Source organism: Pongo pygmaeus, chromosome 7 (assembly GCF_028885625.2).
Source record: "Pongo pygmaeus isolate AG05252 chromosome 7, NHGRI_mPonPyg2-v2.0_pri, whole genome shotgun sequence".
Lineage (NCBI taxonomy): Eukaryota > Metazoa > Chordata > Mammalia > Primates > Hominidae > Pongo > Pongo pygmaeus.
The window spans coordinates 80,160,914-80,181,465 of NC_072380.2; the positions used below are offsets into that span (position 1 = coordinate 80,160,914).

The 20,552-nt window shown below is 37.3% G+C and overlaps 1 protein-coding gene across 2 annotated transcripts in view; it reads left to right on the forward strand.

The window, feature by feature from the left end:
* PREX2 (phosphatidylinositol-3,4,5-trisphosphate dependent Rac exchange factor 2) overlaps positions 1-20,552 on the forward strand; it is a 309,846-nt gene that overhangs the window by 91,257 nt on the left and 198,037 nt on the right. For both annotated transcript variants that reach the window (XM_063668842.1, XM_054499002.2), the window contains exons 7-10: positions 771-904; positions 7,081-7,184; positions 15,685-15,834; positions 18,420-18,564. In XM_063668842.1, the coding sequence (XP_063524912.1) occupies positions 771-904; positions 7,081-7,184; positions 15,685-15,834; positions 18,420-18,564 (533 nt within the window). The remainder of the gene's footprint in view (positions 1-770; positions 905-7,080; positions 7,185-15,684; positions 15,835-18,419; positions 18,565-20,552) is intronic.

Below are 20,552 nucleotides of genomic sequence, written 5' to 3' on the forward strand. Positions count from 1 at the left end.
ATATTTATAATGGCTCAAAATAGACATTTCTGTGCATCTCCCACCACAATCCGATGCTCGTGTCCAACTCAGGGGGAAGCTTTCCTCTGCTGATGATTCAGGGCCCAGGCTCCCTCCATCTTGTGGCTCCTCTTCAGTTCTAGTGGCCAGGGCTTGTGTTAAGAATTGCTTTTGTCACTAGTCATGTAATCTTGATGGGCATGCTATAAACACTTATTTAATTAGCTAGTGTGCCTTTGCCAACTTCTAATAAATAGGGTGAAAGGCTCTGTGGAAAGTCGCTCCCTTTAAATAATTTTTCTCTTTTATTTCTTTTCTTTTCTTCATCCTAGGGGTGGATATATAAATTGAGACCTGCTAAAAATTTAGACAATTTCATGTACTTTGTGCCTGTGGAGCCCGTTTTTCCCACATACTGAGGAAAAAGAGAAAAAAGAAAGAGAAATTCTAATTGTTAACATTATGAATTAATTTGAAGTCATCTCCTTTCAACATGACATAGGTGACATGTATTCTATATGCTTACACAATACACCTGGAAGGAGACACAGAATCTCTTAACAGTGGTTCTGTCAGCTCAGACTGATCGGGGGAAGCTGGGGGGTTAGGGGCCCTCCAATCAGTGTATAACTATGTCTGCTGTTGGCACTTTAGCCTGTGCATAGATTGCTTCTTAAAATAAAAACAACCATAATTGTAAGTAGAAAAATAATTATATACAGAAGTGTCAACCAAGTAAGCAGACACTAATTGCATTTCTCCTGACTTAGGGGTCCAACATCACTGACACCTGCACTGAAATGCTAATGTGTGGAGTCTTACTGAAAATTTCTTCTGGAAATATTCAAGAACGGGTGTTTTTTCTTTTCGATAATCTTTTGGTGTACTGCAAAAGAAAACACAGGTAAGATCCTAAGCAGGTCAAACTTCAGAAGTGGTCACAGTTTCTACCTTTCCCTCTGTGCTTCCCAGAACTCATCTATCCAGCTCACAGTTTCTACCTTTCTCTCTGTGCTTCCCAGAACCCATCATCCATCAGTGCATTTCTTCACATATATTCAGTCTGCTCTCTGATTGTTCGCTTCACCTTCTTGTAAAACCTAAACTGAAATGTCACTGTCATCTGATGATGCTGGGTCCTCAGAGCCCTCTTGAGGAGAGGTGCAGTTTGTTCCTAACCCACATATCTCAGGCCCTGGAGGAGAGGCTGGTGTGTCTTCCTTGCTTCCTAATCTTGTTTCCCAATCATTTCCCCCTCTTCCTTCAAGAATCCCAGCACATGTGAAGTTCATGCCATGAGTCTTTCCTCTCCACTACCTTTCCCTCATCTCCCCTTTATAGAACACGTAATATCTCACTGTCACACATGAATTTAGTGATTTCTGTAGCTCTTGCATCATTTTCTTTCTACCCTACTCCTGTTGCCATTTTGGGGGTGTTCAAAACTCACATGGATGATCTATCCAGAATTTGGACCTGAAAGCCCACTGTCTCTTCACCTGCAATGAGTCTTTCTGCCATTACACCTGAGTCTCCTGTCCTAGGGCCATACTTTTACCTTGTCAATACCAACAGTCATAAAATTGAAATCTCCATTTCAGGCAGTCTACTCTGAATATCATCCTCCATCCTCCTAGCTCTCTTCCTCTGGTGTTGTCACTTCAGCTATTCTGACTCCAAACATTGTCGAAGATCTCCTATCTCAAATTTTAAAAGTCCTTTATCTTGTGTCACACTGTCACCCTTCATAGCAGACTTTCTTGCAGGAGTTTTATGTTGTCACTTTTTCTACTTTCTCACTTGCTGTTCTGGCATGAGCAACATTCAGCAAGGTCTTTGTTCACTCTCCTCCACTGAGCTACTCCCATCAGAATCTCTGTAAGAAGCACTACTGTGCTTCTTACTCCAGTGGTCACTTTTCTGCTCTTTAAGGTGTTGCTTGTTTTTGCAGCAGCCTGTAACTTAGCTGAGCAATCCTACCTTCCCAAAGCACTCTCTTCTCTTTAATGTTATTATACCCCACTCTCTTGGCTGGATATTGGAGTGCTGTGGGGCTCTGCATTTGACTCCTTTTCCCTCTTCATATTCATAGACTCTTCCCAGCTGATTTTATCCAGTCCCGTCACTCATGTCCCACATCTGTGTCAGTTGCTCTCAAATCTCTATCCTTAGCCCAACATTCTGGACTCCTACATCCTGCCTGTTGTGATGGCCATGAGGAGTCTCAACCACAGCATGGAAGAAATTGGATTCTGGGTTCCCCTTCCTAAAGTCACTCCTCTCCCAGCTTTCCCTTTCTATTGTTTTCTCAATTCCAAAAATTACGAGTTAACCTTGGTTCCTGTTTTTCCCTCAACATCCCACATCCAATCCATTAGAAAATCTTCCTGCATCTGCATCGAAAACTTACAAACATCTCTCCACATCTCTCCATCATCATTACTACTCTGCTCCAGGCCACCAGGATCCCCCCTTTGGTGACAACAGTTGTCTCCACCATATCTTTTCTTACGCCTCCATAATTTATGCTCTCCACAGAAACCAGAGCACCTTTCATAAAATCAGATCATGTTGTCACCTTGCTCAAAGACCTCATTGGCTTCCTAGACTAAAGTTGTTTTTTGTTTGTTTTGTTTTGAGACAGAGTCTTGCTCTGTTGACCAGGCAGGATAGAGTGCAATGGTATGATCATAGCTCTCTACAATCTTGAACTTCTGGGCTCAAGCAATTTTCCTGCCTCAGGCTCCCAAGTAATTGGCACTATAGGCGCATGCTGCCACACCCAGCTGATTTTGTTTTTCAGTACAGACAAGGTCTCACTGTGTTTCCCAGGCTGGTTTTGAACTCCTGGCCACAACAATCCTCCCATCTCAGCCTCCCAAAGTGCTGGGATTATAGGCATGAGCCACCGTGCTTGGCCCCACCTAGAATAAAATTCACACTCCTTACCCTAGTTTACAAAATTCTGCCTGGTCCAGCTCCTGCCTGCCTCTCACATCATCACATCCCATTTCTCCAAACACAATACCTCCCTCCTTCCTTTAGTCTTCTCTTTCTCCCATCCCTTGATTATGCCACATGTGCTCCCTTCTTAGGGCCTTTGTACTGGCTGTTTCCCTTCCCAGTGTGCCCTGTCCTTTGAGTTTTCCATGGCCAGATTCTCTGTGGCTTTCAGATCTCACTTAAAAATCACTCCCTCTGTAGTGTCTTCCCTGACCATCCCATCTAATGTGGCCTCCGAGTCACTGTCAATATCGGGAAAGCACTTGTCACTTGCTACTTCTTTCATTATTCGTTTGTTTACTTCCTGCCACCTTTACTAGATTAGACCACAAGGTTCATGAGAACAGGGGCCTTATTGCTCTTTCAATGCAATTTCTCTGGAAATTGGAGCAGACCTGTGATAAACAGCTAAGAAACACAGAATCAATGAATGAGTGAATGGAACACAAACTAGTCCCCTGTAGAGCTTAGCCATCATTAATGTAAATAATTTGTGTATTAATGTTATTGATATAATGCTATTTGTTTTAAAGCATGAATATACTTTTTTCTTGAGAATGTTCTTACTTTATGGGATGTTTTCTTAAACTCTTGGGAAAATTTTTTTGCATGTTGATTTTAAGCAAAATAGTAGAGTGACATTTAATTGAGAAGTTTCCTGAGCCTTTACGTACTTCACCCTAACCGTATATAGGACACATTTGTTTTAGTGAAATGGTACCAATGGGTTCATTCAATTTAAAGGTAAAGCAGTAGTTGAAAGTACAGGATTTTAAATGGCTATTTATTCCAGGTTCAGCATTTAGAAAACTATAGTCAAATATTTTCTGGTGGAGTGAGAATTAGAGACACAAAACAGACTGATTTATAAGACAGACTTAAGGGAGAGTTATTCTTCATCTCTTATAATGAGTCTTCTTAAATCAGTTATCAAGATGCCCAGAGCAAGTTAGCAAACATTTGGTAGCTATCATGATGATATATGGTAATTCTGCCATGTGGATTGTAGTATTAGAATTCCCTAGTAAGAGACATTAATTCAAAAATGCCATGATATAAGCTGAGAAAACATAGGAATACAACATGTATCTTCATGAGAGGGAACAGATTAGGATTAGAGCCAAAAAATAATTAAATTGTTGACATCTCTATTCTAATGAGTTTTTAAAAATTCCTTTTTACCACATGTGAAAATGAATCTTTTATTATGCTCTTCTAGGTTCTCTGTGTTTGATAGCAAGATTGAGATTAATAGAAATTGGCTTTTGGAAGATGTAGGAGAGGTTGTTATTTTACTTGTGTGTTACTCATTAAGAAACTGTAATGTGAATCAAGGTGTTTTAGTGCAATTATTAAAGGTCTCCATTTGAGAATGAAATCTTTTTTAATTAAAATTGATCCCATCTTTATCTATGCCTGCCATCAAGACCCAAATCTTTTGCAAAATTAACATTAGTGGACAAATCATGATATTATATGGTCTTATGACTGCTGTTGCACATTTAACACAGGAAAAGTTTAACAAAATTAAAATCCTGCTATTTAGCCAATGCCCTTAATGAATGTATTATGTGGACCAAATACAGAGTGGTTAGAAATGGGAATAACAAAATAGTTCAACATGTCCATTCCCTTCCAGGACTGGAGAAACTGCTTGAGCAAACCATCTGTTCCCTTCACTTAGAATACTTCACTCCTTTATGAACGTCACCTCAGCATATACTTTCTAAGATATAGAGATCTTTCAGAAAATATGAGTAAAGGGAGCCTTTTACAAACTTCCATAATGTTGTAATTATATGAACTAGAGACTTAATGAATTTAATTCTAGAATTACATTCTTTAAATAACAGAGTGCTAGATTAGGCATCCTTGCTCTGGATATTTCTAATATTATTAATCTCAGGAGAAACTAGTTTTTAAAAAAGTTATGATGTAGTATTTGATACGTATAACATGATATTGCTTAGTTTAGCTTGTTTATGAGTTTTAAAAAATAGTATCATAGTGTTTTTAGTTTCTTGCAATTTATAATTTGTATTCAACATAGTTTCTAAAAATATATATCCATTTTATGTGTAGCAAACATTTATTCATTTTACCTGCTGCATAATATTTCATTAGTTGAATGTATCACAATTTAATTATTCATCCTCTTATCAGTGGGCTTTAGGGTTGTCCCGAGTTTTTCTGCTATTGTATACATTCTTGTATATGTGTGCTGGTGACCATTACAACACATAATTAGGAATTAAATAATAGAATCAAGACATTTAAATTTGCAATATTGTAATATGCAGCATAATTATTTTCAAACTATAGGCTTTTCAGTCTTTAAGCTTCAGTAGAGCCATTTTCTGAAGAGATCAAAATCTATCTGAGCTAAGAATTATAGAATTGATCAAACACTTACTGGAATTTTGTGTTGAGTATTAGTGTCTGCAGCCTAAGAGAAATATACAAAACCCATACAGAGTTCACAGTAAGATCATAAAAATTGATATGTTGAAAATAGAACTAAGTGATGGATTCTTACATATAATCCATGATTATTTTGCCTATGGCTAAAACTGTTAAGGATATTAAGTCTTTTCAATATGATTGGTTTTAAGTTAGATGTACCAACTTACAAGAAATTCTATTTTTCAAAACACCGTGATATTATTTTCCAGCTGGAAATAATACCTGCATATTAGTTACCTGCATATTAGTCTGATCTGCATTCCTCTCTATAGTCAACCTCCTGTGAGGCCAATTTTCATAGCTACCTAGGATGAATTCCTAATTTATAGCATTGATTTATGCTTACTAATGAAGAACATTTAGATGTTGCTTTCAAAATGAACATGGGGAGTGCAAGGTGGTGAAGTTCTGGGGCTGACAAACAGACTAATGAATCGATTTGTTTAGTTTTCTTTAGCAGAGATGAAGGACTACTAAGTTTGGATGAGGCTTGAGGACAGCTAAGTCAGGAATATGCAATTTTTTTCCAAGGAAGGAGCCCAGAGAGTGTGATAGCATCTGGAGATATGTCCCTGGCCTACCCTATCCACACCAGGGCAGGTATCTAACTGCACGGGAGAGGAAGTGGGGGCATTGCAGTTTGTGTACAGCTACATCTTAACTTGCGCTAGGTGTGTCTACGTAACACAACACATTAATCATTATTCGACTATATTCAATTATTAGCCAGATTTTGTCACTGAGTCCCATTGAATAGTCTAGGTCAATGGAAATCTCTTGTGTGACTAGGTATTTTTTAATCCCCTTGAATCATTTCTTAGAATTTTTCCTGTTTAATTTAATGAAAGAAAAACATTGAAAAATATTTTTTCCTGTGTGCTTAATGATTCAAATACAAACATATACAACTTCCTAATTCATTGTTAGAAATGGTCATCTGTAAACCTGGATTTTTGACTTTGTGTTACATACTTTTTAAGATTGAAAGCTGGCACTACATGTAATATACACACAATTTTGAAATGTTTTGGGTATTTTAGAAATCAATAAGGCCTTTATGAAGGATTGCAAAGGTATTAAGAGACTTGTTCAACAAGTATACAGTGATTATATTATAAAAATATGATAGGAGAAATATTTTCATAGCGGGATATCACTGAGCTTAAGAACCTCCAGCACAGCCAATTCTTTGAAGAGGGATCATAAGTACTAACCGGAAATTACTAGCTAGTTACTGAAAAATGAGTCATGAAGGTGAAAGAAACTCAAATGAAATTTTAAAATGGCCAGTTGTTAGTGTCTGTCAGAGTCTGATTGGGCACCGCTAATGTCTTATATTGAGCAAAAGCACATACTCACTCTCCCACCTGTGTACTATCCTTAGCTTAAAACTTGAATTTATTTTTAAAAATTAGTATGCAAGTTGCATACTTCATTAAAGCAACCAGTGCTGTTATGAATGGGAGGACAAATGGAAAGATCTCCAGGAGTCTAATGTTTGATATTGTCGATTGAATTGGTGTCTTTTTTCAAAGAATTGCCTAAAATATATTGTTTTGACATTGTTTTACATTGTTTAGTAACAAAGTCTTTGTGATTTAATTCCATCTTAAGACGGTTGAAGAACAGCAAGGCATCTACAGATGGACATCGGTACCTTTTTCGTGGCCGGATCAACACGGAGGTGATGGAAGTGGAGAATGTGGATGATGGCACTGGTAAGTGATTTGTAGATTTTAAATGGGATGCCAATAGTAAATAGAAAACTCCTTTGTAAGACAGATTTCTCACTTGGATAATTCACCTGCCATGTATTAGAGCTTAGAAATACTTTGTTAGGTAAAGTGGTTGGGTAGAGGAAAGAGAAAGGTGAGATAAGGGAGGGGAGGACTACTGCGAAAGTGGAAAATTATGTATAGCCAAAACACACTAACATGAAACATAGATACAGAGAAATAGCCAAGTAGTGTCCCATGGCATTCATGGGACTGGAACAGAGAGCACTGTGCAGAAAATAGTTAATGAATGAATTTTCTTTAGTTATACTGTTTTATAAACATATCAATGATGTTTTGTTCCTATAATATATTCACTGTGGAATATAGCAAACTATAGATTTGTCTTAGCTATGTAGTTGTTTTTCATATAGACAGGTTGTCAATTTTCTTGTAAGCAAACTGTGGATGGAGGTGGTTTGTGTAATTTTAAGTTCTTGTTTTAAATATCTTATTACTCAAAGATAGTAACTTTTTGCTTCATAGATTTGAAAGTATGGGATTTAATAAGCTAATTTATGAAATCATGATTAGTCACAAACATTAAGTAAAATAAATTTAAAATAAATTGTACTTTCTATTTGAAAAAAAAAGTTGTCTCTAAAATAAATACTTAGTAAAGTGAATTCCATTTTTCCCCAATGATTTTAGTTAGAATTTAAAAAATATGCTCTACGAGAAAAGACAAGATGAAATGCAGTATACTAACTGTTGCCAAGTTTTGGTAATATTCATTATACATATGGGATTGGGACACAGATCAGCTCCCTCCACCTCTCACATACCTTCGTTGTCACTCTGGGGTCCCAGAGGGGAGAAGAGTTATTTATAATCTGTCAGAAGCACAGAATTTCAAATGCTCACCTGTAGGCAATTTCTCAATACCATTGTTAGCATCTGAATAAATTGTCAGGTACTCAAAATAATGAACTGTGATTGCTGTAGGTAAGGGAAAAAGGAATGCAATGAGCAAAACTCAGGTGTTGCCTGAGACTGAGCACTCAGCTTCGGAGCCATGCTATTGTGTTCATCCAGTAGAGAGGTTCCTCCGTGGCCAACTGTGGGGTGGTGTGGTGTTGCCAGACAGTTGGTACAGGTAGATATCTCATTTCAAATCCCTTTCTATGCTACAGACTGTAATGCAGTTGCAGATACTCCCATGCTAACATGTGGGACCTAGTCGGCTATCTTTCCATAGCAGGATGTACACATTATTTTTTACAAGGTAGCAGTAATTTATTCTGTGCTTTCTAAGAAGACTATATAGTGACATTTAGAAATGTTATCTAACATGCTAAGAGCTGTCTTGCCTCTGTAACCTGCATGTTCAAGAGACTACCCAAATGCCCAACTTTGAACCTGAGTTGGGAGGAAGTCAGATAGTAAAAGAAGAACACTAAAAACTTCTACTCTGTTCTTTATTGGACCTGATTACCCATAATGGGACCATCTCCCCACTGTTGCTTAGGCGCTTCCTTTATTTTCTTCCACTTTTAGGCTTTCCCATGGGCATAGAGTCCCTGGCCTTATTTCCTGAGAGATTGAATATCCACCCCTTATGTCCCACTTTCTCCCTTCACCCCCCGTGATGTGAGTGCCACTATTAGTGCGATCTGCATTGGTGGTCTGACTGAGTTGTGATAGTGATTACTATGATTACTGTGCTTTTGGGCAGCTGGAGAACTAGATAAAGAGATGTAAGAGCCCAGGACCTTTGGAGGCATGGCCATAAAATGCTGTCTTCCAGTGTATCTGCGCCAGATTGTAAGGGAATGAGATCCTATGAAGGGTGACTTGAATTACACAGATGGTTCTTGGATTCAATTCCACCTAGAAGTTTTGTTGATGCTAGTAAGATTCCAGCCTACAGGTCCCCAGTTCCTGAGGGCAAAAGCATTGTAGAAGGCAGGGCCTAAGACCTTGTATATGAATTAGAAGAAAGACATGAAATTGCAGGATATTTAGTTGTCATAAATTAGTTGTCCGATGGAACCTCTTGACACAAATTCGCAGGCTTGATTTTCTTTAAAGTAAGATGAAGACATTTATTAGACTTTGTATTATTCAACTGGGGCTTTCCCCCTCTTTACTTTCTCTTGAATATATATAAGCAGCATGTAGCAGGAATTTGGGTGTACCTGGTCGCTACAAAGTCACTTAAAGAATTTTCAGCCTGCAACTGGATACCATACCCTAGTTTCCTGCAAGGACAATTTAGTTTTTTCATGGCTATATCCACTAGGTTTCTGGGGGGTCTCAGACTTGGAAATTGAATAATAGAAATTTTGAAGATGGATAGGATCTTGGTGATCAATTAATGTAGCCCAATAGCATTTCAGATGATCGAAATGAGGCCAGGTTTAAGAACTAACTTGTCCATGTTTACCAAGCTGACTAGGACAGAGATGGAGCTAGAGTTAAGTTTGCTGGGCTTCCATGTGCGTGCTTTGTGACATAGAGAAGGACCAAGTGGAGAGCAGTGAAGGAACAAGGCATCAGTGTATGGAGGTTGGGTTGGTTGCACCCAGAAATGATCTGGGTGCTGCATGAACTTTCTCCCTTTGTTGTTTCCTTGGTCATTTCCAGCATAGCATCTTTATTTCTTTTTGATGAGCCCAGGTTTTAAGTCTGCTATATTTTCTACTTTACACATGAAGCCCTGATGCAGATGGATCTCAGCAGAGCTGATTAATGCCCTATGCTAAGTACTCCCCATACTTGGCCCCTGGATAAGTTAAATGACGGATAAACAGATACTATCTGGCTCGTCTGTCATTGCCAAAAGAAAAAACAAGCACTTATACCATATTTAGTTATAAATAATAAAATGGATGAATTTTTATATATATATATATATATTTTTTTTTTTTTTTAAGCATGCTTAGAACTTTTTCCTTTTTTCAAATTGAGATGGGGTGGTGGTGAGGAGTCTCATTATCTTGCCCAAGCTGGACTTGAACCCATGATTCTCTCAACTCAGCCTCAGTAGCTGGGACTACAGGCATGCAACACTGGGCCTGGCACTTAGAACTTGTGATGGAAAATGGAATGGAAAAGTTTTCTTCCATTTGAATTATACAAATACTGAGTATTTTTCTATACTCTATGTATAATAAAATACTTTTCTAAGGAAGAAGCTCTGTAAGGTGACTAATTGCATTGATATAGCTCAAAACTTGCAGAAAACATAATTGCACTTGGGATGAGACTAAAGTTTTCAGCCAACATGTAAACATCTCAAATATTTTGATAAATAATATTATTGTAATTTTATTCATAAGACTTAATGACTTGGTTTATATCATAGTTATATTTTAGTATAGAAAGAAATTTAAATGATGGTATGATGTGCAAAAGTGCAAAAATTTGTATATATATTTATTTAAGTCTGTCCATGTTATTAATTAATTCCTATATTCAAGGCAGATGTTGACCTTTGCATTTGTGGCCAAATTTCCATTCAACCATTCTTCAGATTTCAACTCTCAGTGAATCTAAGTTATTCTTCGAAGATTCTTTCTGGGACTACTAGTTTGATCATGATGCTATAAAGAAAATTCAGCTTAAAGGCAATAGTAGGAAAGCTATTGAACTTCCTAGAATTAATTTTCATGGTAATTTTTATAGTGCATGCCTGGAAAGCCATTCAGAAAGTAGTACCAGATCATTAGTATTCTCTCTTATGCACTAGTTTATTTCTGTGGTTGGACAGAGGGCAAGAATGTTGACCTTTAGAAAATGTGGTCTGTAGTTCAGTGTTGGGCATACCATAGATTTCAATATATTCGTCAAATTCGAATTGGATAAGATGAAAAATTTTTATTCTTAAGGTGTTCTTTAAAAGTAAGTCAATTAAAAAAAATTAGCTCTCCCTTTAGATATAAATATTTGAAACTGTTCTAATATGTTGAATACATTATTTTTATAAAATTAAATTGTGCTTATTAAAGAAACTTTGGACATTGCAGAAAAACAGAAAGGCAAAAAACAGTAGATAATAATGTCATGCAAAGACAAACACATAAGACTATATACAAAATATTTCCTGCAATTTTCCTTTTAATGCATAGATTTAAAAATGCTTGAAAATGTGAACTTTATAATTTTGTATCCTTTTTCACTTAAATCAAGTACCTGTATTATCTCAATGATCGTCATCTTTATCTTCATGCCTTATCACCAAAAATAGCATTTATTGTTGCATACCAGTCGACTGACTAGATAAACCAGTTGCTTTCACAACTGTAGTATTGTTGCATAAGCTGGATTGAATATGTTCTTAATTAAAAAGTAACAATGGCTTAACAATGTTGAAAAGAATATAAGAATGTAATAGTTTTTTTTTCTAATACATTTTCAATGTTATTAATTTAAGGGAGTATATTTGGGAGTTCAGAAAGGTCAAGGGATGAACTACTTTTTAGATTTTTAAAAGGAAAAGTCAATTAGAATCTTTTTCTTTTTTTTGCAAAAAATAATATCATATGCTATTTGGGATGCTGGAAATTTTTCTTCTATCATTTGATAAAAATCAAAGGTTTATTCAAAAAATTTTTCTCAATGTTAAATATTTATGAACAAATTATAAGTTTTAAAGTTTCCCTTAGAAATTTATGCATCTACAGTGTTGATCTCTAGGACAAGGATTGAATACATTATTTAGACATCAGTTTCTTGATGTTTTCAATAATATAGTCTGGCAATTTCTTCTGTTTCTTAGCCTGTTTATAATACTTGGATATTTTCCATCTTATTGAAATGCAAATTTATTGAAAGAATACTGGCACATCCACTGAGATTTACAGTGTATCGGTTTTGGAAAAATCCCATTTCATTATATGAAACTGTACTGAAATAAGAGCAAGGAGTTTGCAAACTGTATAGCTTCAAGTAATTAGTGACTTGTTCAGGTCTGTCCCTTAGATTTTTCTGTTTTTGGAAGAAATCAGTGACTAAAGACTGTTGAATTTGGATATTCCACATTTAAAGAATGGCAATTTAAAATCTATTCTTCCTATAAAATTAACATTTTAGATCCATTGATACTTGGAAATTCCTGCATTTGCCATTTAATAAATTATTTTTCCATTTAAATTTTTTAAACAAAATTCTGACTAAGCACAAAGCAATGTTGGACTTTTTAATGACTTTAGTGAGGGTATTCTTTAGGGATAAGTTTAATTTTTATTTTGATGTATGAAGATATTGAACAATGTGCTATGATTAAAATTGTGAAGCTATTATATGTCACTATCTTTTGAAAAAAATGAGAAGCAATTGCTTATTTTGTATAATATTTGGTAATTTTGATGCTATTATGAAGTATGTATACTACATTTTGAGGCCTGTTGTATGTATATTCAATTGTATATGTGTGTTTATGTATGTGTATATGTATATGTTTACAATTACTTATGATTTTTAAAATTGGTGTGATAGAAATTAACTAGCATATAAACTTTAAAAAGGAACATCATTTCTTCATTTAAAATTATTTGACACAAGCTGTTCTTTTAAAATATTAGTGCAGCAATTAAGCTGTTATTTGAGACAGTGGAGGTATTAGTCCATTCTTGCACTGCTATCACTACCTGAGACTTGGTAATTTATAAAGAAAAGAGGTTTAATTGGATGACGGTTCTGTGGGCTGTTTAGTTCATGTGGCTGGGGAGGCCCCAGGATACTTAAAATCATGGTAGAAGGTGAAGGGGAAGCTGGCATGTCTTCCTGGCCAGAGCATGAGAGAGGGGTGGGGGAGGTTCTATACACTTTTAAACAACCAGATCTCATGATAAGTCACTCACTGTCATGAGAACAGCACCAAAGGGGAAATTCTTCCCCGTTATCCAATCTCCTCCCACCAGGCTCCACCTCCAACTTTGGGGATTACAATTTGACATGAGATTTGCACAGGAACACAGACCCAAACCGTATTAGTAGATTTTACAGTCAGCTGATGATCTTGGTTTCTGTACATTGAAACAATAGCCACGTGTGATCAATCACATGCTCACTTATCTGATTCTGAGTTGAATTATGTGCTTTCCAAAAGAAATTTGTATGCACAGGCTCAATTGGTTAGGCCAGGCTTCATGGAGGAGATGGGTCCACTTTCAAGAGGAGTAAGAATCTGTGAGGCAGAGAGGAGAGTGGGGTAGCTTGATGAGAAACTCAGCCTGGGGAATATATAAGTATTCACAGGACAGCCAGGAAAGCAGCAGACAAGAAAAACATGGTGGGACATTAGAACATAATGGAAAATAGAACGAGTTAGAGTTGAGTTATTTTGGGAAGAATCTTTAAAGCAAAGTCTACATGTAGTTTTGACTTGATTCAGTGGTGAGACACCCAATGGGTGGCTTTTGAGCTAAGAAGTGGCCTGATGAAAAATATTTGAGGGAGGGCCAGCAGGTGTGAAGAGGCCAGTGACCAGACTCAATCCAGGAAAGAAAGGAAGGAAAACCCCCTGTTATAGAGATGACTGGCTCCGGGGTACACCTGTGCGGTGGCAGGAGCATGACCTGGATGATTTTGGCACATGAACTTGTGTTCCCTGTGCTCTGTGGGAGGGCTACACTGTGTTCATTTTAGAGTAAGTCCAGTGTTTATGACTGTAGGCTGCATTTGGCTACTGTGGTTTTCTTTATCCAGAGTAATGGTTAAAGGTATAATAACATGAGTGGCCACGTGGGATCTCTTAAGCTGCAGGTGCAAGGTTCACTTAGCTAATCATGGCCTGACTTGAACAGAGAGAAGACAGCCTGAAAAAAAGCTTGGGCTTGTATGTGATTCTGGTCTTGTTAGGTCACAAGTGATTAGGGTTGGGGGAAGAGTTCTAAATGTGTAGAATTTGAGAATTTCTGAATTTTTTCCCACCAGTTTATCATAATTTCTCAGTTGGTTATTTTTATAGATTTTAAGGAGGGATTGCAATGTAAGTATGAAGTAATATTCTTATTTTCCTACTAATGCCCATGAATACTTATCTGACATGAATTATGAAGTTCTTTTACTTTGTGTAGGATGGGAACATGAATTAAACACATAAAGGTAATAAAAGTACAAAAAATCTTTTTAAAAATTGCTTGTAATTTTTAGGGAGGGAAGTACCGGCCAGTTTAAATCTCTATAGTATCAGAAGTCATTTTTGATTATTCATGGATTATGGCACCTATATAAAATACAGACTAATGTCTAATGTCATTCTATTTTGACTCAAAAGTAATCTGGAAGCTTTAAAGACTCCACAACTGAACAGTTGATAATGGATAATCCATTTGATAATGGATTTGTGGTATTATTAGTCTGACCTCATATAAAGTGTAGTGATTTTGGAGCTAATGAAAAAGACTATGGGAACCAGATTTTGGGAGAATGAGTGCCAAGCACATCTGTTTCTACTCAAAAACTTAATAAAATAGATCAGAGAAAAAAAAGAACAAAACAAGCAAAGTGCCATAAAGTCATTTTCAAAACCACCTTTAACTTTCTTATGGCTTACCTCCTCAACACTGGCCTTTGCTGCTGAATGACTTTCAGGAGAGACACATGAAAAGGGTCACTGTAATTGGTGCAGGTGCTGACTCAGGCGTCTGTCATAGGTTTTTCCATCTCGGGATCTTTGCTTTGCAGGGACTGTCATGCCAGTAAAGGCCGTTTGCAAGTTATGTCACTACTCTCTACCTGCTGTTAGGCAGAGAGCTACTGTATAGGGTTTGCTGTTGACATTTTCAAACCCAGCATGACAGTTTACCTAAAATTATAGTGAGGTATCAAAAAAGACAATTAAATGTCAATTTATCTTCAAAATTTTTTTATAAGTTTCTATTTATGTGACTTAAATTGAATGAAGTGGCTTTAAAGAGTGTATGTCTTGACCACGTACGATGATAATGCTTTGGCGTTTGTATGTTTCCATTTATTGCAGTTTTTGGTAATTACACTCTTAGTGTGTTTCATTGGTCGATCCTTAGTGTGCAGTTCATTAAATAATAGAAAATTGTTCCATGGGACATAGACTGTCTCTGAAACCTAGAATGCTATTTCAAAGAAATATTAGAAAGATAAAATAAATAAGACATCTTGAATGTTTGAGAAGAAAATACCTTGCATGTTATTCTTTTATTGCTTTAGAAACTTTGACAATTTTTGAGCATAGAGCATATAAGTGTTAATTAGTTTGTAGTGTTTAGTTTCATGTAATGTATTCATGTAATGTATTAACACTCTGAGCTAGAAATGTCCATTATTGAGCAGTGACTGCATCCAATATAAAAGCATTCTTAAAGTTTTAAATGTTTATGTTTTTCAATATACATATGTAAAGCAAGGATATGTTGAACAATTCAGTGGTTTTGGAACTTTTGTGTATTGAATGATAGTGTTGATATAATAATATTGTGTATTACATTTTGTTCATTTGCCTTTACCCATTAATTTACAGCTGATTTCCATAGCAGTGGACACATTGTTGTTAATGGATGGAAGATACATAACACAGCAAAAAATAAATGGTTTGTTTGTATGGCAAAAACACCTGAAGAGAAGCATGAATGGTTTGAAGCTATTTTGAAAGAAAGAGAACGGCGGAAAGGTGGGTGTATGAATAGGGCACTGTTACACTTTGTGAAAATTCTGACTTAGCATAGGAGCAGATAATGGGAAAACATGAGAAAATGGAAAGGTATATGATAGTCGCTTGATTTATTAGGTTGGTGCAAAAGTTATTGCGGTTTTGACATTGAAAGCAATTACTTCTCCACCAACCTAATACTATGTGACGTGAGCCTCATACTAAAAGACTTATTAGATACTTACAAAATTGTTATGTAATACTTATATAGTTAGCAAAATAATTATGTTATGGCTGGTAGTGTCTTTTAAATAATTTTTTTAAATAGAAAATTTGTTCAATTTTCTTTGCATTTTGTTCTTGCTATTTCTAAAGCAGCATTACCAAATTTTTCTTTAAGTGACAAGCTTCAATAACATGCTGCAGTGTTGTAAAGCCTCCAATTGTTCTCTGTATACTTAGCAGAACACTAAAATTTCTTAGACCCAATATGTTAGCTTCCTAATTATAGATTAAAGCACTTTGGATTTATACAAACTTTTAAAAATTGTTAGGTCTTTGAATATAGTATAATGTAACCCAGTTAGTTGCTTGTTCATATGAGGAGGCCTAGTTCGAATTTGTTTTATGCTTTTAGAAAAATTTGCAAAAGGAATTTGGCCTGGCTATATTCACTTGTGTGAAGTTTATCTGCAAAAAGGCGTATTTCTATAATTCAGCTCAGAAATAGAAATGCTTGTATTTCTACTAATTAACAATTGATTTCTTAATTAAGAAGCGTGACATTGTTGATTACTTCTGGAGACCCAAGAATAAAACACCTCATTGGTAATGAAATTTCAGAACACAAAGAACTCTTTCTTCCATCTTCAGATGTTTTCCCCTGAAGAATATGCAACGTTGCTACCTTGATTGAAATATTCATGGTACATACTTGTAGAATTTCCAAAGCATTTTCAAATACTCCTTTGGTTGATCTTGGATGAAGAAACAGATAGAAAATTTTAAAACAAAGTTTATGAATATATGACTAAGTTTTGTTGAATGTAGCAGTCAATTCAAATAGCAAACAAATAGTTAAGAGGTGAATCAAGCTTTCAATCAAGTTGAACCTTTTTTTTTAAGCACCCAAGACAAAAAAAAAAAAAACAAAATAAAAACCCCCAAACAAAGAAAAAGCACATTCTCTAAAACTGCTTATGATCTTTATCTTTATATTTATCTTTATTAGACTCCATTCTTAAGGGATTATTTATGAATAAAGACAAATGATAATGGCTCCAGCATTGTAAAAAATAAAGGTCTGGTAGGAAATTTTGCAGCTAGACGACTAAAAATAATACAATATTTCTCCTTCTTCTGCAACAGTTCATCATCAGTCCTGATTAAGTGCCAGTGTTCGTAGGATTTTAGCTTGGCACTGTTTTTCTCTAACTAGATTCCTTGCCTGGGTTATCTATTCCATCAGATTAACTCCCACTCCTACACTGCCGATTTGTTCAACTTTATGTCCAGCCTTGCCCTCTCCCCTGAGCATGCTCATGTTTTCACCTGAGTCCTGGACTCCCACCTGAATGTCCACACTAGGCATACTCAGTGCCCACCGGACTCCTAGTTACTTGGATGCCTTTGCCCAATACGCCTCCCTACTTCTATTCAGTCACTCTCATCAGAAGCCCGGAAGGCACTGAGTTCTTCTCTTTCTTCCATGTCCACATTTAACCAATATCTTATCAATGGTGCCTCCTAACTATTTCTCAACTTCATCCTCTTTGCCCTATGGCCCTACCCTTATTTGCAGTGAGTTGAACTTGCTCGAACTTTTGAGGTTTCTCCTAACAGTGTCACTCTTTTAAAATCTTTCCCTCTTCAGTTTGTTCCCCCACACTGTCCTCTGAGCTTTGTTTCCAAAGCAACACAATTTTCTTTCCTGCACTACCCTTTCTCCTCCCACTAGGTAAAACACTTAGCTGCATGCCCAATACCTAAGGAATGAAATAAATTGAAACTGCAGGTTGAGCAAGGATCTTGGCTATCCTACCAGCTCATCTCCTATCTTTTCTCTTAAAACCCATGGCTCCGGGCCTCCAAGTTGCTTCAAATGAGTTAGCTCTGCTTTCTCTAGAAATCCCCATTCACACCTGTGCATTCAAGACAGGTCCCTTGTGTGAAACCTTTCTTAACATTTCTCAGGGAGAGGTGAGGTAGGCTGAGTATGCCTCTATTATATCGCATTATTTTTTTCTACCAGAACTGTCTCTAGGGCTACTCTGTCCAGTTCTGCTGATCTAACCCTGAGCAAGGGTGCCTGGTTCAGGGCTCAATGGAAGCTGAGACTCAGCTGCTCTTCGTACTCCCCTGGCTAAAGCTTTATGCCTTTGGGGGCACAATTTGCACAAAGGTGACATATACCCTGGGGATCTTGCCTTGCAGGTCTCCCTAGCCCCTGAGCTTCTTGAACACCAGGGCACTATTATACAGAGCTCTGTATCCACAACCCCCAGCACATGGTAGACCTGCAACAAATGCTTGCTTAATGAAGCTATAACTGAATGAATGAATGAAGAGAATTTTCAGTTACCTCTCCTTTCTCCCATTTTTGATAGGTTTAAAATTAGGAATGGAGCAAGATACCTGGGTCATGATCTCTGAACAGGGTGAGAAACTTTATAAAATGATGTGCAGACAAGGAAATCTGATCAAAGACAGAAAAAGAAAACTGACTACGTTCCCTAAATGCTTTCTTGGAAGGTAGGGTTGGGAGTTTGGGTGCATGACTTTCTTTTACATTCTCATTATCTCACCCGTTAACTTTCCTTCAATTAGTTTTCCTTTAAAAATATTCCCTTAGGCACTTTTGAAAACTTCTTTACAGTTGCCATTTCCTGGGCTGTAGCAGGATGAAGGAATGGACAGAGAGCCAGGATCATGACCAGGAAACTTAAGGCATCCGTCCATTCATTCCTGACTTCTGAGATTTCTGATATGTCATGATCCCGGGGGAAAGGGAGGTTGGGGCCCGGGAGGGAGTGGCAGGCAGGTAGGTTTGCCTGCAGGGTACAGGATGACTGGTTGGGCACAGACATGTATACACATGGGCTGGAAAGTCAGAATCAGAAAGACAGGGAAGATAAGAAACAGTCTGAACTACCAGTTAATTTAGAATTTAGGCAGCTGGGCTCAGGATGAAGGGTGTAGGTGAAGAGTCTGAAAATGTGGGTCATGTGAAGAGACAGGCAGCGAGCAATAGGCGGAGAGGTCACTTTGGTTTTTGGAGTAGAACAGAGTGACTGAGTGTTGTTTGGTTCCTTTGGACAACATTAAGTGGGATTCCCTGGCTGGTTTAATTAGTGCAGGGCCAGAAGGAAGGTTAGCTGCCTTCAGGTAGCTCTTTTTAGGCCAGACTCTGCTGGCTTCTTCCTATACATTATTTCTAATGCTGGAATACATACTTAGGTAGGAGTTAAATACCATTATACTTTTTTAAAGATACAGAAACTGTGGATCAGGGAGCTTAACAATTTCATATGGTTGGTGAATACCAATGCCCAAGTTTATAAAGTAGACTGGAGTCATAGTTTACAGTCTAGACTGCAGTCAAACTTATCTATTCACTTCTTAGTAGTACCACCAATTTGTTGTGTGATTTGGGATAGTTAAGTTTCCATTTGCTCTGAAAACATGGAGATGATGGTAGAGTTTACCTACAGTGCTCACTGGGATGCCTTTTTAACCAGCGATGGGAACACACAACATAATCATAGGCTACCTCTTCCTCCCTCATATGGTTTGGCTGTGTCCCCACCCAAATCTCATCTTGAGTTATAATCCAAATTGTAATCCCCACGTGTCAGGGGAGGCAACTAGTGGGAAGTAATGGGATCATGGGGTGGCTTCCACCATGCTGTTCTCATGATGGTGAGTGAGTTCTCATGACATCTGATGGTTTTATAAGGGGCTCTGCCTCCTTCACTCGCCTTCTCTCACCTGCTGCCATGTAAGGTGTGCCTGCATCCCCTTCTGCCATGATTGTAAGTCTCCTGGAGCTTTCCCAGCCATGCAGAACTGTGAATTAATTAAACTTCTTTTCTTTATAAATTACTCAGTCTTGGGTACTTATTTATAGTAGTGTGAGAATGGACTAATACACCCAGTCTCAGGGAAGTTCTTTACAGCAGTATGAAAAAGGGCTAATGTGCTCCCCAACCCCCAACTCAGAAATCTATAGGCCAGGAAACCCTCTGTCTGCAGAGCAGCATCTGGCTTTCTTCTTCACTAAGAGTGATCCTCCCACCAAGCTACCCATCTGCCAGTGAGCTATACTGTTGCTTGTAGGTACCTCTTAGGTGGTAGTAGCTCTTGTGCAAGGGAAAGAGAAGATGTGAGTTTATCTTGGCAAAGAAGCCCTGTGCAGCAAAACGACAGTATCTCTTGTACTCACCCCATGAGCATAACTTTCAGGGTCCTCACTGGGATATGCCCATTGGCAAGAGAGTGACTTCAAGTTATGGCTTCCCAGTAGGTTTTAATAGGTATGCAAATTAGCCACCAGGGGTCATTTTTACCATTGCAATGCTGCCTAGTTTAGTAGTTGACACCCTACCTTCTTCAGGTGTCTAGGGGAGCATAGCTATTATAGAAAGTTAGCTCAGGGTCAAATTTGTTCTTATTGAAGAAGAATAGGTTTTGCTAACCCTTCACTTACACTATGTCATATGGGAATAGTGCAAGTTCCTTGT